The following is a 14,973-nucleotide window of genomic DNA, read 5'->3' on the forward strand; positions in this document are numbered from 1 at the left end:
GACACGACTGAGCGACTAACACTTGCACTACTTTTTCGTACATAGCAGTCTTCCCCAACCCCCAAATTCCTCAAGACTTATTGCACTATAGGATTCATATGGGGAAGCAGGTATTTATTCATAAGGAAAACCGATTTTTAATCATTTCATAATAGACCATAAAGAAAGCTGAGCACCAAAGAATAGATGCTTTTCAACTGTGATGTTGGAGAAGACTCTTGAGAGTCTCTTAGACTGCAAGGAGATCCAAACAGTCCATCCTAAAGGAGATCAGTCCTGAATATTCATTGGAAGGACTGATGCTGAAGCTAAAGCTCTAACACTTTGGCCATCTGATGCAAAGAACTGACTCATTTGAAAAAACCCTGTTGCTGGGAAAGATTGAAGGCGGGAAAAAAAGGGGACGACAGAGGATGAGATGGTTGGATGACATCACCAACTCAATGGACATGAGTTTCAGCAAGCTCCAGGAGTTGGTGATGGACAGGGAGGCCTGGCGTGCTGCAGTCCATGGGGTCGCAAAGAGTCAGACATGACTGAGCGACTGAACTGAATAGTTAATACTTACAGAATTAATGTATAACAACTCAAGTTGGTATTTAGAGAGCTAGTCTTACTCACTGAATACAAAACAATAGCTAATATCTATTGAGAGCTAACTTGCTGCCTCTGTGTGTGACACCTGGGAACCCGAGCCTGCATGTGCCAGGCACTAAGTAACAATATATACACATAATCCTCATAGCAATCCTATGAATTAGATATTTTCACTAATCTCATTTAATAGAAAAGGAAACTGAGGCTTAAAGTGGTTAACTTGCTGAAGGTGCAGCTATTAGGTGAGCAAAAGACTTCAGAGTCTGTGTTCTAGCCTCTTATGCTGTTTGGCCTCTCTGAGGGTCAGCCTGTAAGTCAGATGCCCCTGGCTTCTAATCCACCTCCATGTCATATGGAGCTTGTCAGCCTAAAGCCATTGGGACCCCAAATGTAAGACAATCTCCTATGTTCCCAAGGAGATAATATGAGTACCTTTGGACTTAACTTGCATATAGAATTGCTTAGGGCTGTGGGTGAAAGATGCTTCTAATATTTAATTACTAATTTTTTAATTACATACATAAATAATTTAGAAAGTTCATTTTTCACTCTCACTTTTGGGAAATAGTTTTGTTCAAATTTCTTCACATCAGTTTGTCATAACTTTGTGAGTCATCTAACACATTTTTGCAGAACAAATCATCTTCAGCTCTAAGTTGTTTGATTACAGAAATTTCCCCCATGTCTAATGCAGTCACTGGACATTTTCTAAGTTTCAAGTGTCAATTAACGTAATGTTAGGACACTTTTTTCGGTCTCATGTATATATTCATCACCTCCACATTGTTATTATATTGCTGTCTTATTTAAAAGGCTTGTTATAACTACACCAATATGTGTAATTGCAATGCAATAACCCCCAAAGAAAAAGTACTCTGTTCAAGTCTCAGATTTTTTTTCTTTGCAAAATGAACTCATCAACCTTCCTTGTTTTTTGACCTAACGTTATAGATACAGTTATGCTGTTTCCTAGGTACTTGGCACTGTTCTAACACTATTCAATCCCTAATTCATCTACTCCTCAGAACCAGTCTACAACATGGATACAATTATTTGCTTTCTAGAGAAGAGAGCCCGAGGCACAGAAAGGTTAAGTAAACTGCCGAGGCTGACCAGGGTCAGAGCAGAATCAGGCAGCCTGGCTTCCATGTCAGTCCTTTGGCCAGCACACTGTTTTCCTGCCCTTCTGCCATCTTGCTGCCCACTATTGAGAAAAGGCAATAGATTGACCTGTACCGAGTTAGGTAGTGCCAGGCACATCCAAGGCTCCTAGGAAGCGTTAACTGTATGAGACTTGAGTCTCTTTGTTCACTATCAGTAACTAACAGCATCCTACTTCGGTCCGGTCCTGAGTCTCTCTCCAGCCACCAAGACACCACTGTGTCCAGGATTATGGATCAGGTCCCTGGTGAGTCTCTCCACTCCCAGGGACATTTGTAGCTCTAGAATACTGAGTGAAGGGATACTACCACTTTACTAGCAAATGAGAAGTGATGCCTTAATCCTGTTTGGTGATGTGTTCTTTGTTGGTTATGACTCATAGGATTCTAATAAAGTTTGGGATGACGATACATTTTTTCCCCTGAATACTATACTGATACTTGTAGGTGTATATCTTATGATCAAATGCAGTATTCTGAATGAATGTCAAAGTGCTCAGTCGTGTCCAACTCTGTGTGGCCCGTGGATTATAGCCCACCAGGCTCCTCTGTCCATGGGAAGAATACTGGAGTGGGTTGCCATTTCCTCCTCCAGGGGATCTTCCTGACCCAGGGATCGAACCCATCTCTCCTGTAGCTCTTGCATTGGCAGGTGGATTCTATACCACTGAGACACCTGGGAAACCCCTATTCTGAGTGAGTGTTATATATTAAATTCCAGAAGTTCTTATATTTTGCTAATATTCCATTTCATATGAATTAAAAATACTAAACAATATTATTTATTTTAATACCTCAGAGAGGCTCTTCATAGAGCTTCTCTGAAGCAAAATTAATTCTCTACTACTTCCTCCAGGTGGCTGGTGGCCCAGGAAATGATAAAGGCACATTCATCAGTTGTGTTTCATACCAAGTTGTTCAGGTCTCCCTTACACTGAAGGGAATGGACACAAACAGAGGGAAATTATGCTGAAACTGTGGCATCTTCTTTTTTCATGCCGTAAAATTTAATGACTGAGTTCTGAGTAGTGGTAAAAACTTGTTCAAGTGCAAAAGGTCTCAATTAGGATCTCAGTCCAACAAACTGACAAAAGATAGCGTGTTCACGATCATTGATTTATCCACTCATGATAATGTGAAGTGAGTGAGCACACAGTTCTGTTTGCTGAGTTTCACAAAGTATAGAGATGATTTAAATGAATACTCCTGGGCTTACTTTAATATGCCTTGGGGAAACAGTGCTAGAATTTGCTTCTCAAACTCAAAAATTTCCCATTCATATTGCATTTTAAGGTAAAAAACATCAATGTAAGAAAATACTGAAAGACATGTAGTAGTCGGATCTTCCATTACAACAAAAATCTGATAATGTAAATGTTAAAAATTGTCAGTTGAAACTGGATAATGTCTCGGTTTATTTGCAACTCTGATACTGTATGAAACAAGGGTACCCCAGAAGCTGAGCTCCCTCCAGACTGGTGGCAAATGGAAATGTTTGTGTGTGTGTGGTATAAGAGATCATGGATGCACAGAGTCTACATGCCATGTTTAATTGTTGCTTGTTTTTCTTTGTTTGTTTGTTTGTTTGCTGTTTATAAGAAATCAGGCTCTGGAACTAGGTATGTCTGAGTCCTAGTTCCCAGTTCTTCCAGTTACTATGTATAGAATGCTAAACATTGTTATGTTCCGTTCTCTCACCTATTTATTGGGGATAGTAATTCAAAAAAAGTTATTTCTGGGGAATACTGTTTTGAACTGTTACTGTTAATCATCAAGAGGTATGCCTCAGCAATCTGATAGGAATGGGCCCCAAATATAATAAAGCAAAAATCAAGAGTGGTTTTTTAATAACATGTGGTTGTAGAGAAATTTTAAGATGTAACAAATTTTCTTTTGAGCAATGAATCACTTTTCCATGGGCCAAAAATGACCCATTGCTCAAAGGAAAATGTGTTGCTTCTTAAAATTTCTCTTTAACCATGTTATCAAAAAAAAAAAAACCACTCTTGGTCATTAACATTAACAGTTCAAAACAGTAATTGGAATAAAAATGAATAGAAATCACTGATCAGGTGCAGAAGCAGCAGTGGAGCAGTGGATGCTATCAACAAGGCTACTTTTTTCCTGAGGTCCAATTTCTCTAGTGATTAAGTTTCTTAAAAAAAAAATAATCTTTTTATTTTAATCTGATAGAATAATAGACCTTTTTGTAATGAACAATTAAACTGATAAGTTTCCATTTATAAATTAACTTTATGATGAGGTTTTCATAAGAATTTTTTAGAAAGGCTTTCTGGTCTACAGTTTAGAACAGAAAGCCCAGTTGCCTAAGGTATCTTGTAAATGACTTTCTTTGAATGTGTTATTATTTAGGGTGAAACATTTGTAACATTGCTGTGCTTGGGACCTATACCTCAAAATGTGATTCAAAGCAGGGTTCATCACACTATAGGAGCAAAAACAAAATCAAAACCATACAATTCTGTGGCTGATTAACATTAACCCCAGATTTATACTTTAACAGAAAATATTATGGTGAAGGTATCGTCGTCCATGGATCAATTCTGCACGGGAACCCAAAAGCAACCTAATAGAGAAGGAATTGTTTCAGTAAACACACTGCTTGTCTGGCAGCTAACGGACTTCCCTTTTAGAATAAGACTGTATATTTACACAGGAATTTCAGAGTACAAAACTTTTATGTAATGGTTTATATTACACATTTCATATTTTGAAAATTATTTAGTATTAATTATTTTGGGGCTGGGTTTTCTGTTTTCCTCCACTGAAATAAAATGTGCTCAATAAGTATTACTAAGTAAAAGTTTGAAAATCTTAAAAAAAAAAAAGCCTGAGGGGGTGATTGTTTGAAATAATATTTACTAGTATAATGTTAGTTAATGCCTTTTATATGTGGCTATCTTTAAGCCCCAAGAGGCCTTCTGATTTTTTCTTTAAAGTGGTATTTCTGTTTAATAATGTACACCAATCACTAGTTTATGCTTTGTTCTATAAAGGAAAAGGATGACTCAGTAAACAGTTTAGGTTTTGTAGATCATACGGTCTCCGCAGCAATTGTTTGACTCTGTAGAGAGACGATATATATACCAAATGAGTTTGGCTGTATTCCAGTAGATTTTATGTGGATTCAAACACTTGAATTTTATATAGTTTTCACATGTAATTTAATATTGTTATTATTTTCATTTATTTTTAACATTTTAAAATGTGGGAACTATTTTTAGCTCCCTGGCTGTACAGAAACAGATGGTAGCAGGCAGTATTTGGCCCGTAAGCTTTAGTTTTCAGACCTCTGATCAGAGGCTTGGAACCATCATCCTTGCTTCATCGATTTTCTCTCATTCCGTTTTTGGATACTTTTCCATGCTAGGCTTGTCTTTCTTTTGTGAGGCTGAAGTGCACCTTCAGTAACTTCTACCTATGGACTCTAGATTAAGCTATCTGGAACAGTCTAGAACAAACTATCTTCCCTTTGCATAGGCCTTTGTAAGGTGAAAGAAAGCCACTCTGACTCAGAGCTTGTGTCTGTGTCTTAGACACTGTTGTGTATGTCTTAGTATTCCTTGAACTATTTCCAGGTACTTTTGTTCAAAGGCTGTTCTCTTGTCTTTGCTCCTTAATTCTCTAATTATTCTTTGTAAAATGAATACAAACTGAACAGTAACTTTTAGTTATTTTTCTGTCTAATGGAGAACTAAATAGATTTTGTTTTTAAAGATCTTTGTACTAGGCAAGAGTGAAGTGTGATTGTTAGGGAGTTCATTTATTTTGTTCGTCTCTAGTTAAATATAACCTAATTCATTATAATGATATCTTATTTGTAAATGATTAGATAATCCTGGTATCATTTTTCATACCTATTAGTGGTCAATTAGCACAAATAACTGCTGTAGGGGAGGAAGACTTGTCCTTTATTCCCTTCTAGGTTCTTTGGCTGGTTTAACAATTAAATTGAAATAGACAGATTAGCAGCAGGAAAACAAGTATAATTTTGTATGTGTGGGCACTCACAGAAATATGAGACTCAAAGAAGTAACCAGTGTAGGCAGATTTTAAACCTTTTTAGACAAAGGGAAAAAAAAAAATTGTGAAGAAGAATTGACAAAAATTTAGGCTTGGGGTAGCAAATTAAGAAGGATAAGGATTGTTTATACAGTCTTCTTGGCCCTAACTTCCCTCTTCCTGGTGATAAGGAAGCCTGTTACAGCCTCCGTAGTACAGGGAGGGAATTTTTTCACATGAAAGACTTACTTTTTGCTTTCAGGGAGACAAAGAGGGTGTCAGAGTATCCTTATTGTGCTGGCTGTTTCTTAAGTAACTTTTTTTTCAAAATAATCAATATGCTGAAATAGCGTTTTCTGGGATGGCATGTTCTATTTTCCTTCACTGCTATGCCCTACTTGGTCCAGTGGAGGAGAGAATGATTTATAATATTAAAGAAATGTGAGATATTAATTGTACTGAATTTTCCTAAATCAAAATATGTTCATTTTTACTTACAAAGCTCTGTTGATATTAAACATTACTTAAAACTAAATAATCTTTTTTTAAAAATGGTCTTTTCTCTTGTATTTAACAGGTTCTGGGTTGAATGATGGCCAGTGGCATGAAGTCCGTTTCCTAGCGAAGGAGAATTTTGCTGTTCTCACTATCGATGGAGATGAAGCCTCGGCAGTTCGAACTAACAGTCCTCTTCAGGTTAAAACTGGCGAAAAGTACTTTTTCGGAGGTAGGACTACCGTTTTTTAATTGGCTAACTAATGCATTGCTAAAAATGGAGTTTCAATAAAGTTTGATTATGAAGTTTTTGTGTTGATTCAGTGGACTCAGTAGATCTCAGGTAAAAGCAGACAAATTCTGTAATCCCACCGAACTAAAAGGAGTAGTAAATTTATTATTTCTTCTTGATAATATTAACATGCTGTCAACAGTTTCTCCTAGTCCCAATATTCTAAGTATAAAGCATGAGATTTTGAATCCCTTCATTCTTAAAATATTGTTCTTAAGAATCATGTCCTTGGATTATATATTATTATCTATTGCTGTGTCACTAATTACTCCAAACCTTAGTAATTAGTTTAATGTTTGGCTTAAAAGAACAAACATGTAATATTATCTCACAGCTTCTCTAGATTGCAAATTCAGAAATGATTCAGCTCTTCTGAGCTTATTCTCAGGTTGTTGGCCTGGGCTATGCTATATGAAGCCTTAACTGGGCTGGAGGGTCCGCGTCCAAGAAAGTCCACTCACTTGGTTGACCGTTTGTGCTGGCTGTTGGCGGGGGACCTCGGCTCATCTCCATACAGCTGTGATCCTTCAAGGCCTCTGTTTTTCAAGTGGTCTCTGCTATAGATGATGGGGCAGTGTGTGCCTGTGTGTTTGTGGAGAGAGAGAGAGACAGAGGGATTGAGAGAAGTGAAGTGGGGTAGTGGGTAGCAAAAAGGTTAGGGAGAGGGAAAAACCAGTAAGCAGGAGAGAAAGTTTACAAGATAGAAACTATAAATATTTTGCTGTTGTTTTTAATAATCTGGCCTTCTGTCATATACAGTTGGAAGGCACATCCCATCACTTCTGTCATGCACAGTTAGAAGCAAGTCACTAAATCTAGCCCACACTTAAAGCAAGGGGATTACACAAGGAATGAGAGGTTAAATGGGACCATTCTGAGAGGCTGCCTAACACAGGTTGCCTTACATGAAGCCACTTTATCACAGATGTCTTAATTCTTAAGTAACACCAGCCCAGGTGGGATGCATGAGACAAGTGCTCGGGCCTGGTACACTGGGAAGACCCAGAGGAATCGGGTGGAGAGGGAGGTGGGAGGGGGGATCGGGATGGGGAATAAGTGTAAATCTATGGCTGATTCATATCAATGTATGACAAAACCCACTGAAATGTTGTGAAGTAATTAGCCTCCAACTAATAAAAAAATTAAAAAAAAAAAAAAGATTAGGGGAAAGGAAGATTTCTCAAATGATAAATTCTACTTCTATGTATGCAATAGTTGAAGCACAGACCTGGTGTGTTTTCTAATTGAGAAATGCATCCTGCCAGAAAATGATTTTTTCATTAATTAAATATAGGGATCTATTTTATTAAAATACTAGGTGTGTTGTTTAGATCAATATGTCTTTCATGAGATTATACCTTTCTTATTCTAATCACCCAATATGAGATCTAAAAGCATACATTGTATCATTAGAAATGGAGTAGGAAATGGTAACCTGCTCCTGTATTCTTGCCTGGGAAATCCCATGGACAGAAGAGCGTGGTGGGCTCCAGTCTATAGGGTCACAGAGTCAGACATGACTGAGCACGCATGCACACACTCATCCTCAGAAAAGGCTTTGGTGTATGGTTTAAAAAATATGTATGCATATATTTTCCCCTGAAATATACCTATTAATATTCCTATATCTATTTGCATATTAAATAATGTTTTTATATCAATAATTTAAAATTTGTCTAATTATGAGAATAAGCCTACTTGAGAACAGTCATCTTGTTTATCTTGTTTCTTGCTGTATCCCCCAAGGTCCTATAGAAATTCCTGGAATTTAGTAGATGACCAATAAATATTGATAAATGAATTGGCAAACTGAAAAATAAATGAGGCATGCATTTCATTCATAATTATCTAAAAGAAGAAATAGAAGCCCTATGAGCTATACTGACTTGCAGTATAGCTTACAGACTTAGACTGAGTCTGTAGCCAGCCTGTGAATTCAAGACCTGTGACTCCTGCACGGGGTATTTTTCCCCTCTGCATCACAATGTGACAATGAGTGACAACTCAGAGATAGAAGTCTTAAACTAGATCCCCCACTTCTTTAATCTTCCGTGGCTGTTCATTGGCAGTTAGAGCTACATGTTTTTTAAAAGTCTCTCAATAAATATTTGATGAGCAGATGAAAGCCAGACAAGATGTCTTATGAGTGAATAAACTGGACTTACTGATGTGAAAAAAAAGTAACCCAAGAGCTAAACTGGTTTTTTTCCCAAATCATATTTAACATGATGGGCTTTTGGCTAACAGTCTTCATTGCTGTCAGAAAATGGATCACAATAGTCCGTTGGAAAGCTATTGATAATCCTGATTCATCCAAATGACAGTGGAATATCTTTGGCCATGAATGACCTTGCCAAATGCTTAAGGCAAGTTTTGATCTATTTCCATCTAGATGGGTAGGCAAAAAGCTATAACACAAATTTATGGCATAGAGTTTATAGGATATGAGGGCTTTATAGTGTTCTATTTACTATTGCTTTACAGATTCTGGTTTTTCAGACCCAGTGGGCAGGATCATATTTCCTCCCTCTTGGGTCTTTGTTCTGCCATTGAGAAATACTTTGAGCTTCTTTGATCATGGCGCTTCTTTGGTTATATCTTCATTGGCTAAATCCTCAGAGCATAGGAGAATCACTAGAGGAACTTGTCACAATCCAGATTCTCAGGCCCTACTCCTAGAACTTCAGAATGCAGGATGCTGAGAAATTGAAGAATTCTAAACTTTAGGTGATTCTGAAACAAGGGATCTGAGGAACAGAATTGTAGATGTAGCTTAGCCAATTTGCATGAGTATCTGTTAGATTTTAATATTTATTTATTTTTAATTGATTGATGATTGCTGTTCAATATTGGTTTGTTTCTACCATACAGCAACATGAATTAGCCATAGGAGTATCTATGTCCCCTCTATCTCGAACCTCCTTCCCACCTTCTACCCTTTCCCACCCCTCTAGTTTGTTACAGAGCCCCAGTTTGGGTTCCCTGAGACATACAGCAAATTCCACTGGCTATCTATTTCACATAGGACAGTGTGTGTGCGTCCATGCTACTGTCTCCTTTCATCTCTAGGTTATTTTTGAAAAACAACGTCAGCCACTGACAAGTGAGATGGGTAAGAAATAGCTACTCTCAGAAAGTTTTTCCACCGTGGAGCAGTGAAAGGAAGCCCCAGTCAGGGTCTGGTACACATGTTGTGGTTGCCGTTTAGTCATTAAGTCGTGTCTGATTCTTTGGCAAACCTGCGGACTGTAGCCCGCCAGGCCCCTCTGTCCATGGGATTTTCGAGGCAAGAATACTAGAGAGGGTTGCCATTTCCCTCTCCAGGAGATCTTCCCAGCCCAGGGATTGAACCTATGTCTCCTGCATTGGCAGGCTGATTCTTTACCCCTGAGCCACCAGAGAAGCCCCTGGTGCCCATACAGACATTTATTTAAAAAGAGCAACACTGTTAATGCAAACTCCTTCGTCAGGTCCCTGAAGTCCTCACTCTCTGCCTTGCCTTCTCTTGAATAAACTGTTCTCTTCAGGCAGCTATAGCAATATTTTAGAGGCAGAATTCGGCTATACCCAGACCCAGTGCCAGGCAACAGAAAGCTCCTAAGCTAATAGCTGGCACAGATTCACTGATCCAGAATCTAGGATCATCTCCACGGCTTCAGGCCACAGACTTCACTGGAGTCTTATTCCACTTTCACACAGTTTGTGACTGTCTCTAAAAGATGTTTTGCCAAAATACATATCCTTAATATCTTTAATTTCACCACTGAGATCTCTTTCCTAACATTAACCTGACACTTATGCTAATTGACAAACCACCATTTTTACAAACGAAAACTCAATTTGACTTTCAAAAACCAATGACAGGAATAGTTAGCAGCAATCCTGGACCAGTCACGTCTGGAGCGGCCGCAGTGTTTTTGAGAGCATGCTCGTGACCACCTCTGGCATGCAGCTGCCTAATTAGAATGCTAGCCGCCTCTGGACTGTTACTTAAAACACGCACACATACTTCATGCTGTCTGTGCTGAAAATTTAAAGTCGCAGATGTTGTAATGATGATGTCTTAAGGAATATTAGTCTAGTGGAAAGGAGAATTGACTTTGTTCTACATGGGAAGCTTTGAATCATACACACCTCATTTGGAGCCACGGCTTCACTTAGTTGATAGGTCATTTTAATCATTTATCTTACCTTCTTTATCTATTAAAAGGCAATAGAATCTGCTCTGTGAACATTAAACAGCATCACCTGTTAAACACAAGGTCTGACCCCAGGGAATGCTAAATGCTGACTGCCTTTCCAATTCACCTGGGGTCTTTTTTAAACTCACTCAATACAGCCCTCTCCAAGGAAAATTTCAGATTTCAGATCATGCGTTTCTCTCAGGTCTCCTACCAACTGCTTGACTCTTCCTCCTTAGTCAGTAAAAATCAAATTGCTTCCCTGCTGGCTGAAAGCCTTAAGTGATGGTGTCCTGCCCTTAAACATGTCCACAGTTTGCTTAATTTGAAGTTAAGTCCTGTCCACGCAGCTGCTTCTGCCACCAGAGGATGTCGGAACGCCCCAGCGTGGAGCTCTCTCTCCCCACGCCCGCTCCCTGCTCATCCCAGGAAAGCTCTTAGTTCTCCTCCGTAACACTCTCAATCAGACGTTAAAGCTCGGAGAATTATCTCGCCTTATTCTTTCTTGGGAATAAACAGAAAAAGAAAGATTATTCATTTGGGATGTTTCCTCAAGGAAAGTTATTTTAACTGCTTTAGCTTTTTTCTCTATCTCCTAGCTTGAATTCCTTTTCATAACACTTCATTAATTTTAATAATCATAAGAATTATAAACAAAATAATTCAATTTATTATTGACTGCTTACCTGATAATTGGCTTTCTGATACAGGCCAAGGCTCATGGTCCTGAGAGAGTAGAAAGATTTTTAAATTTAAAAACATTTTTTTTTTTTAGGTTGGGTATTTTGATTATCCCTGTGTTTTAATTTGAAAGGAAACGAAGCCAAAGGAGCTGTGGGGCCAAGAGGAGATGTAAGAAAGTTCCAGAGATAATCTATTCAGAAAGGGAGTTCTAAGGAACACATTGATGGTGGCAGCTCTCAGAAGTATCAGACCAGGTGAAAATGGCAAGAGAGAAGGGGGGAAGGATAGGATTGGGGGCTGGCTAGAGTCTGATTGGAATTGAATTAATAAAGTTTAGTGAAAGGGCACGTTCCCTCCCAGTTACAAATCTAAGCTCATTAGTGTGTATATATATATATATATATACACACATATATATTTGTATATATATGCACATATGCATGCGTCCTAAGTCACTTAAGTCATGTCCAACTCTTTGGAACCCTATGGACTGTAGCCCACCAGGCTCCTCTGGCCATGTGATTCTCCTGACAAGAATACTGGATGGGTTGCCATGCTGTCCTCCAGGGGATCTTCCCGACCCAGGGATCAAACAAATATCTTCTGTCTCCTGCATGCAGGCAGGCTCTTTACCACTAGTGCTACCTGGGAAGCCCACATACATATAACCTTTTATTCCTCATTGAAATAGAGCATGAATTCTAAATAGCTATTAGATTGATATGTAAATATGTTACCCACCAGGATTCTTAGACACCTTAGTCAGTAGAAATTGATCGGAAGCCAAATAGGAAATTCAGGCAAGGTTTTCTGGGAGCCCCTGCTGCATCAGGTCAGAGTTAGAAAAAACAGCAGGTTCTTTTGCTGGCTTGCTTATGGAAGGGAGGCAAACCGGGTCCTTCCAAGGGGAGAGGGTAGGGATGTGCCCAGGAATCAGGGCAGAGAGGCGGCTTGGGTGTTTTGCCCACCCCTCTGATGCTGTTGAGTGCAGGGAACATGTTCAGTACCCTGCTTTTGCTCCAGATTCGGCTCCAGATTCTGTTTTTGTTCCAACACCCTGTTTTTGCTCTCAGCTCTTTAGAAGTGGTAGGTTTTTTTGTTTTGTTTTGTCTTTTTGTATCTTCTTGTCATGGATTTGCCCCAACTGCAAATGCACAGAGTGATTTTTAGCCCCTTAGAGTTTCTTTGTATTGTGTTCCTCAAGAAGACCTTAGTCCAGGTGTAAGCATTACAATATTGCAGCAAAGTGTCCCAGGCTGCAGATCTTAGCCTGTCTCAAATATATACATAAAGCAGTTTTCATTGAAGCAAATGAAAGATTTGTTTCCAGGGCTGGTGTTCCCTGGCTGTTATTATGGGAAAATGCAACCAGCCCCACACACTTTTGAGTGTCTAAACGTTTCCTAAATGATCTGTTAGTCACTCAGTCATACCCAACCGTTTGCAACAGCACGGACTGTAGCCCACCAGGCTCCTCTGTCCATAGAATTCTCCAGGCAAGGATACTGGAGTGAATAGCCATTCCCTTCTCCAGGGGATCTTCCCAACCCAGTGATCAAACCCGGGTCTCTCACATTGCAGGCAGATTCTTTACCTTACCATTTGTGCCACCAGGGAAGTCCTTAGTGATCTAAAACATACCACAACTTAGGCTTCCCACTTGGTTTCTCAGGAATTCCTGGGTTGACCCGTCTGTCACCAGACTATGTGCAGGACCATTCTGTTGAAGGTCCAGTTTTCCTTCCTCTGAAGGGCCTGATGTTGCACCTGTGAGAAAATCTGTTGTTTGGAGGTATATTTTCTAGCCCCTTTTTGCTACTCTCCACAAAAATGAAGGAAGAACTGTTTTATCAAATGATATGATATGTTAGGGGGGTCTTCCCAGGTCCCTCAGTGGTCAAGAATCCTCCTATCAATAGAGGATATGCAGAAGACTCGGGTTCAATCCCTGGGTCAGGAAGATACCCTGAAGGAGGAAATGGCAACCCACTCCAGTATTCTTGCCTGAGAAATCCCATGGACAGAGGAGCCTGGCGGTCTACATCTGTGGAGTTATAAAGAGTCGGGCACCACTGAACACGTGCATGCACATGTTAGATGATGTTTCTTTCAGTAGTCTGAAAGTGAATCTTAAACTTCTTTGTATTGCTTCCAAGTCTATGTGTAACAAAGTTCAAACTTGGTGGGTTAAAATAGCAGAAGTTTATTCCCTCACAGTTTTGGAGGCTAGAAGTCTGAAGCCATGGTTCAGTAGAGCCCAAGAATCAGTGGGGCCTGATTTTCTCAAAAGGCTCCAGGGAAGAGTATTTTCTGGCTTCTCCTACCGTCTAGGGGTTTCAGGCAATCCTTGGTTTCCCTTGGTCTTGCGGATGCATTGTTTCAATCCCTGCCTCTATCTTTAACAAACCACTACTCACTGTTTCTCTGTGTCCAGGTTTCCCTCTTCTTTTAAGGACACTGGTCATCAGACTAGAGATCTATTAGGTGACCATCACTCCCTTGTTTCACCTGATTACATCTGCAAGGACCCCATTTCCCCATGGACAGCGGAGCCTAGTGGGCTATAGTCAATGAGGTTGCAAAGAGTCAGAAACAACTGAACAACTAAGCACATAGAATTTTAAGGAAATCAATAGAAAATATTTCTGAAAAAATTCCCTGACCACACTAGGTTATGGTGAGTGAGAACTCATCTCTGATAAATGTTAGAAAGCTTTGTGCAAATAAAACAAAACAGAAGTGCAAATGATATGAAAAGCAATTGTTGTTTTGTAAGTGTATCCCATGTTCAAGAAACAATTAGAGAGGATAAGAGCATATAGTTTAGACTTTTTAATAATCAGGATTCTCCAGAGAAACAGACAGCAGAACATAACCATATATATATATATATATATATATATGTCTGAGAGGGAGAGAGATTTATTATAGGAATAGGCTCCCAGGGTTATGGAGACCAGAAGTCTAACAATCCGATGTCTGCAAGCTAGAGAACCAGGAATATGATTGTGCAATTCATTATAGTCCAGAGGCCTGAGATCCTGGGGATCCAGTGGTTTAACTCCTAGTCTCAAAGGCTGCTGGTATAAGTCCCAAAGTCTAATCCAATGTCCAAGGGCAGGAGAACATAGACTCTCAGGTCAAAAAAAGAGAGACAGAATTTGCCCTTCCTCTGTCCTCTTGTCCTAATGGGCTCTCAGCAGACTGGATGAGGTTCACCCACTTTGGTGAGAGCCATCTTCCGTACTTAGTCTACTAATTCCAATGCTAATCTCTTTTGGAGACACCCTCACAGACACACCCAGAAATAATGTTTTACCAGTTATCTGGGCATCCCTTAGCCCACTCAAGTTGACACATAAAAGTAACTATCGCAGACTTGGAGTTAGCAAACTCTTGCGGCAGGACCATATGTAAAGACGAGGTGCGAGGGGGTGGGGGCGGGGAGAGTTGACCTACTCTGCTTAGCTGACCTGGAAGTTTTCAGAAATAGAGGAACTTGGAATTTAACTTGATTTGTACTATGATGAGAACTATCACT

At 39.5% G+C, this 14,973-nt stretch overlaps 1 protein-coding gene across 1 annotated transcript in view; it reads left to right on the forward strand.

The window, feature by feature from the left end:
- Window positions 1-14,973, forward strand: part of CNTNAP2 (contactin associated protein 2) — a 2,193,843-nt gene that overhangs the window by 1,135,130 nt on the left and 1,043,740 nt on the right. Inside the window, exon 10 of the mRNA XM_043463954.1 lies at window positions 6,358-6,507. Within this exon, the coding sequence (XP_043319889.1) occupies window positions 6,358-6,507 (150 nt within the window). The remainder of the gene's footprint in view (window positions 1-6,357; window positions 6,508-14,973) is intronic.

The sequence above is a fragment of the Cervus canadensis genome, chromosome 3 (genome assembly GCF_019320065.1).
Source record: "Cervus canadensis isolate Bull #8, Minnesota chromosome 3, ASM1932006v1, whole genome shotgun sequence".
Lineage (NCBI taxonomy): Eukaryota > Metazoa > Chordata > Mammalia > Artiodactyla > Cervidae > Cervus > Cervus canadensis.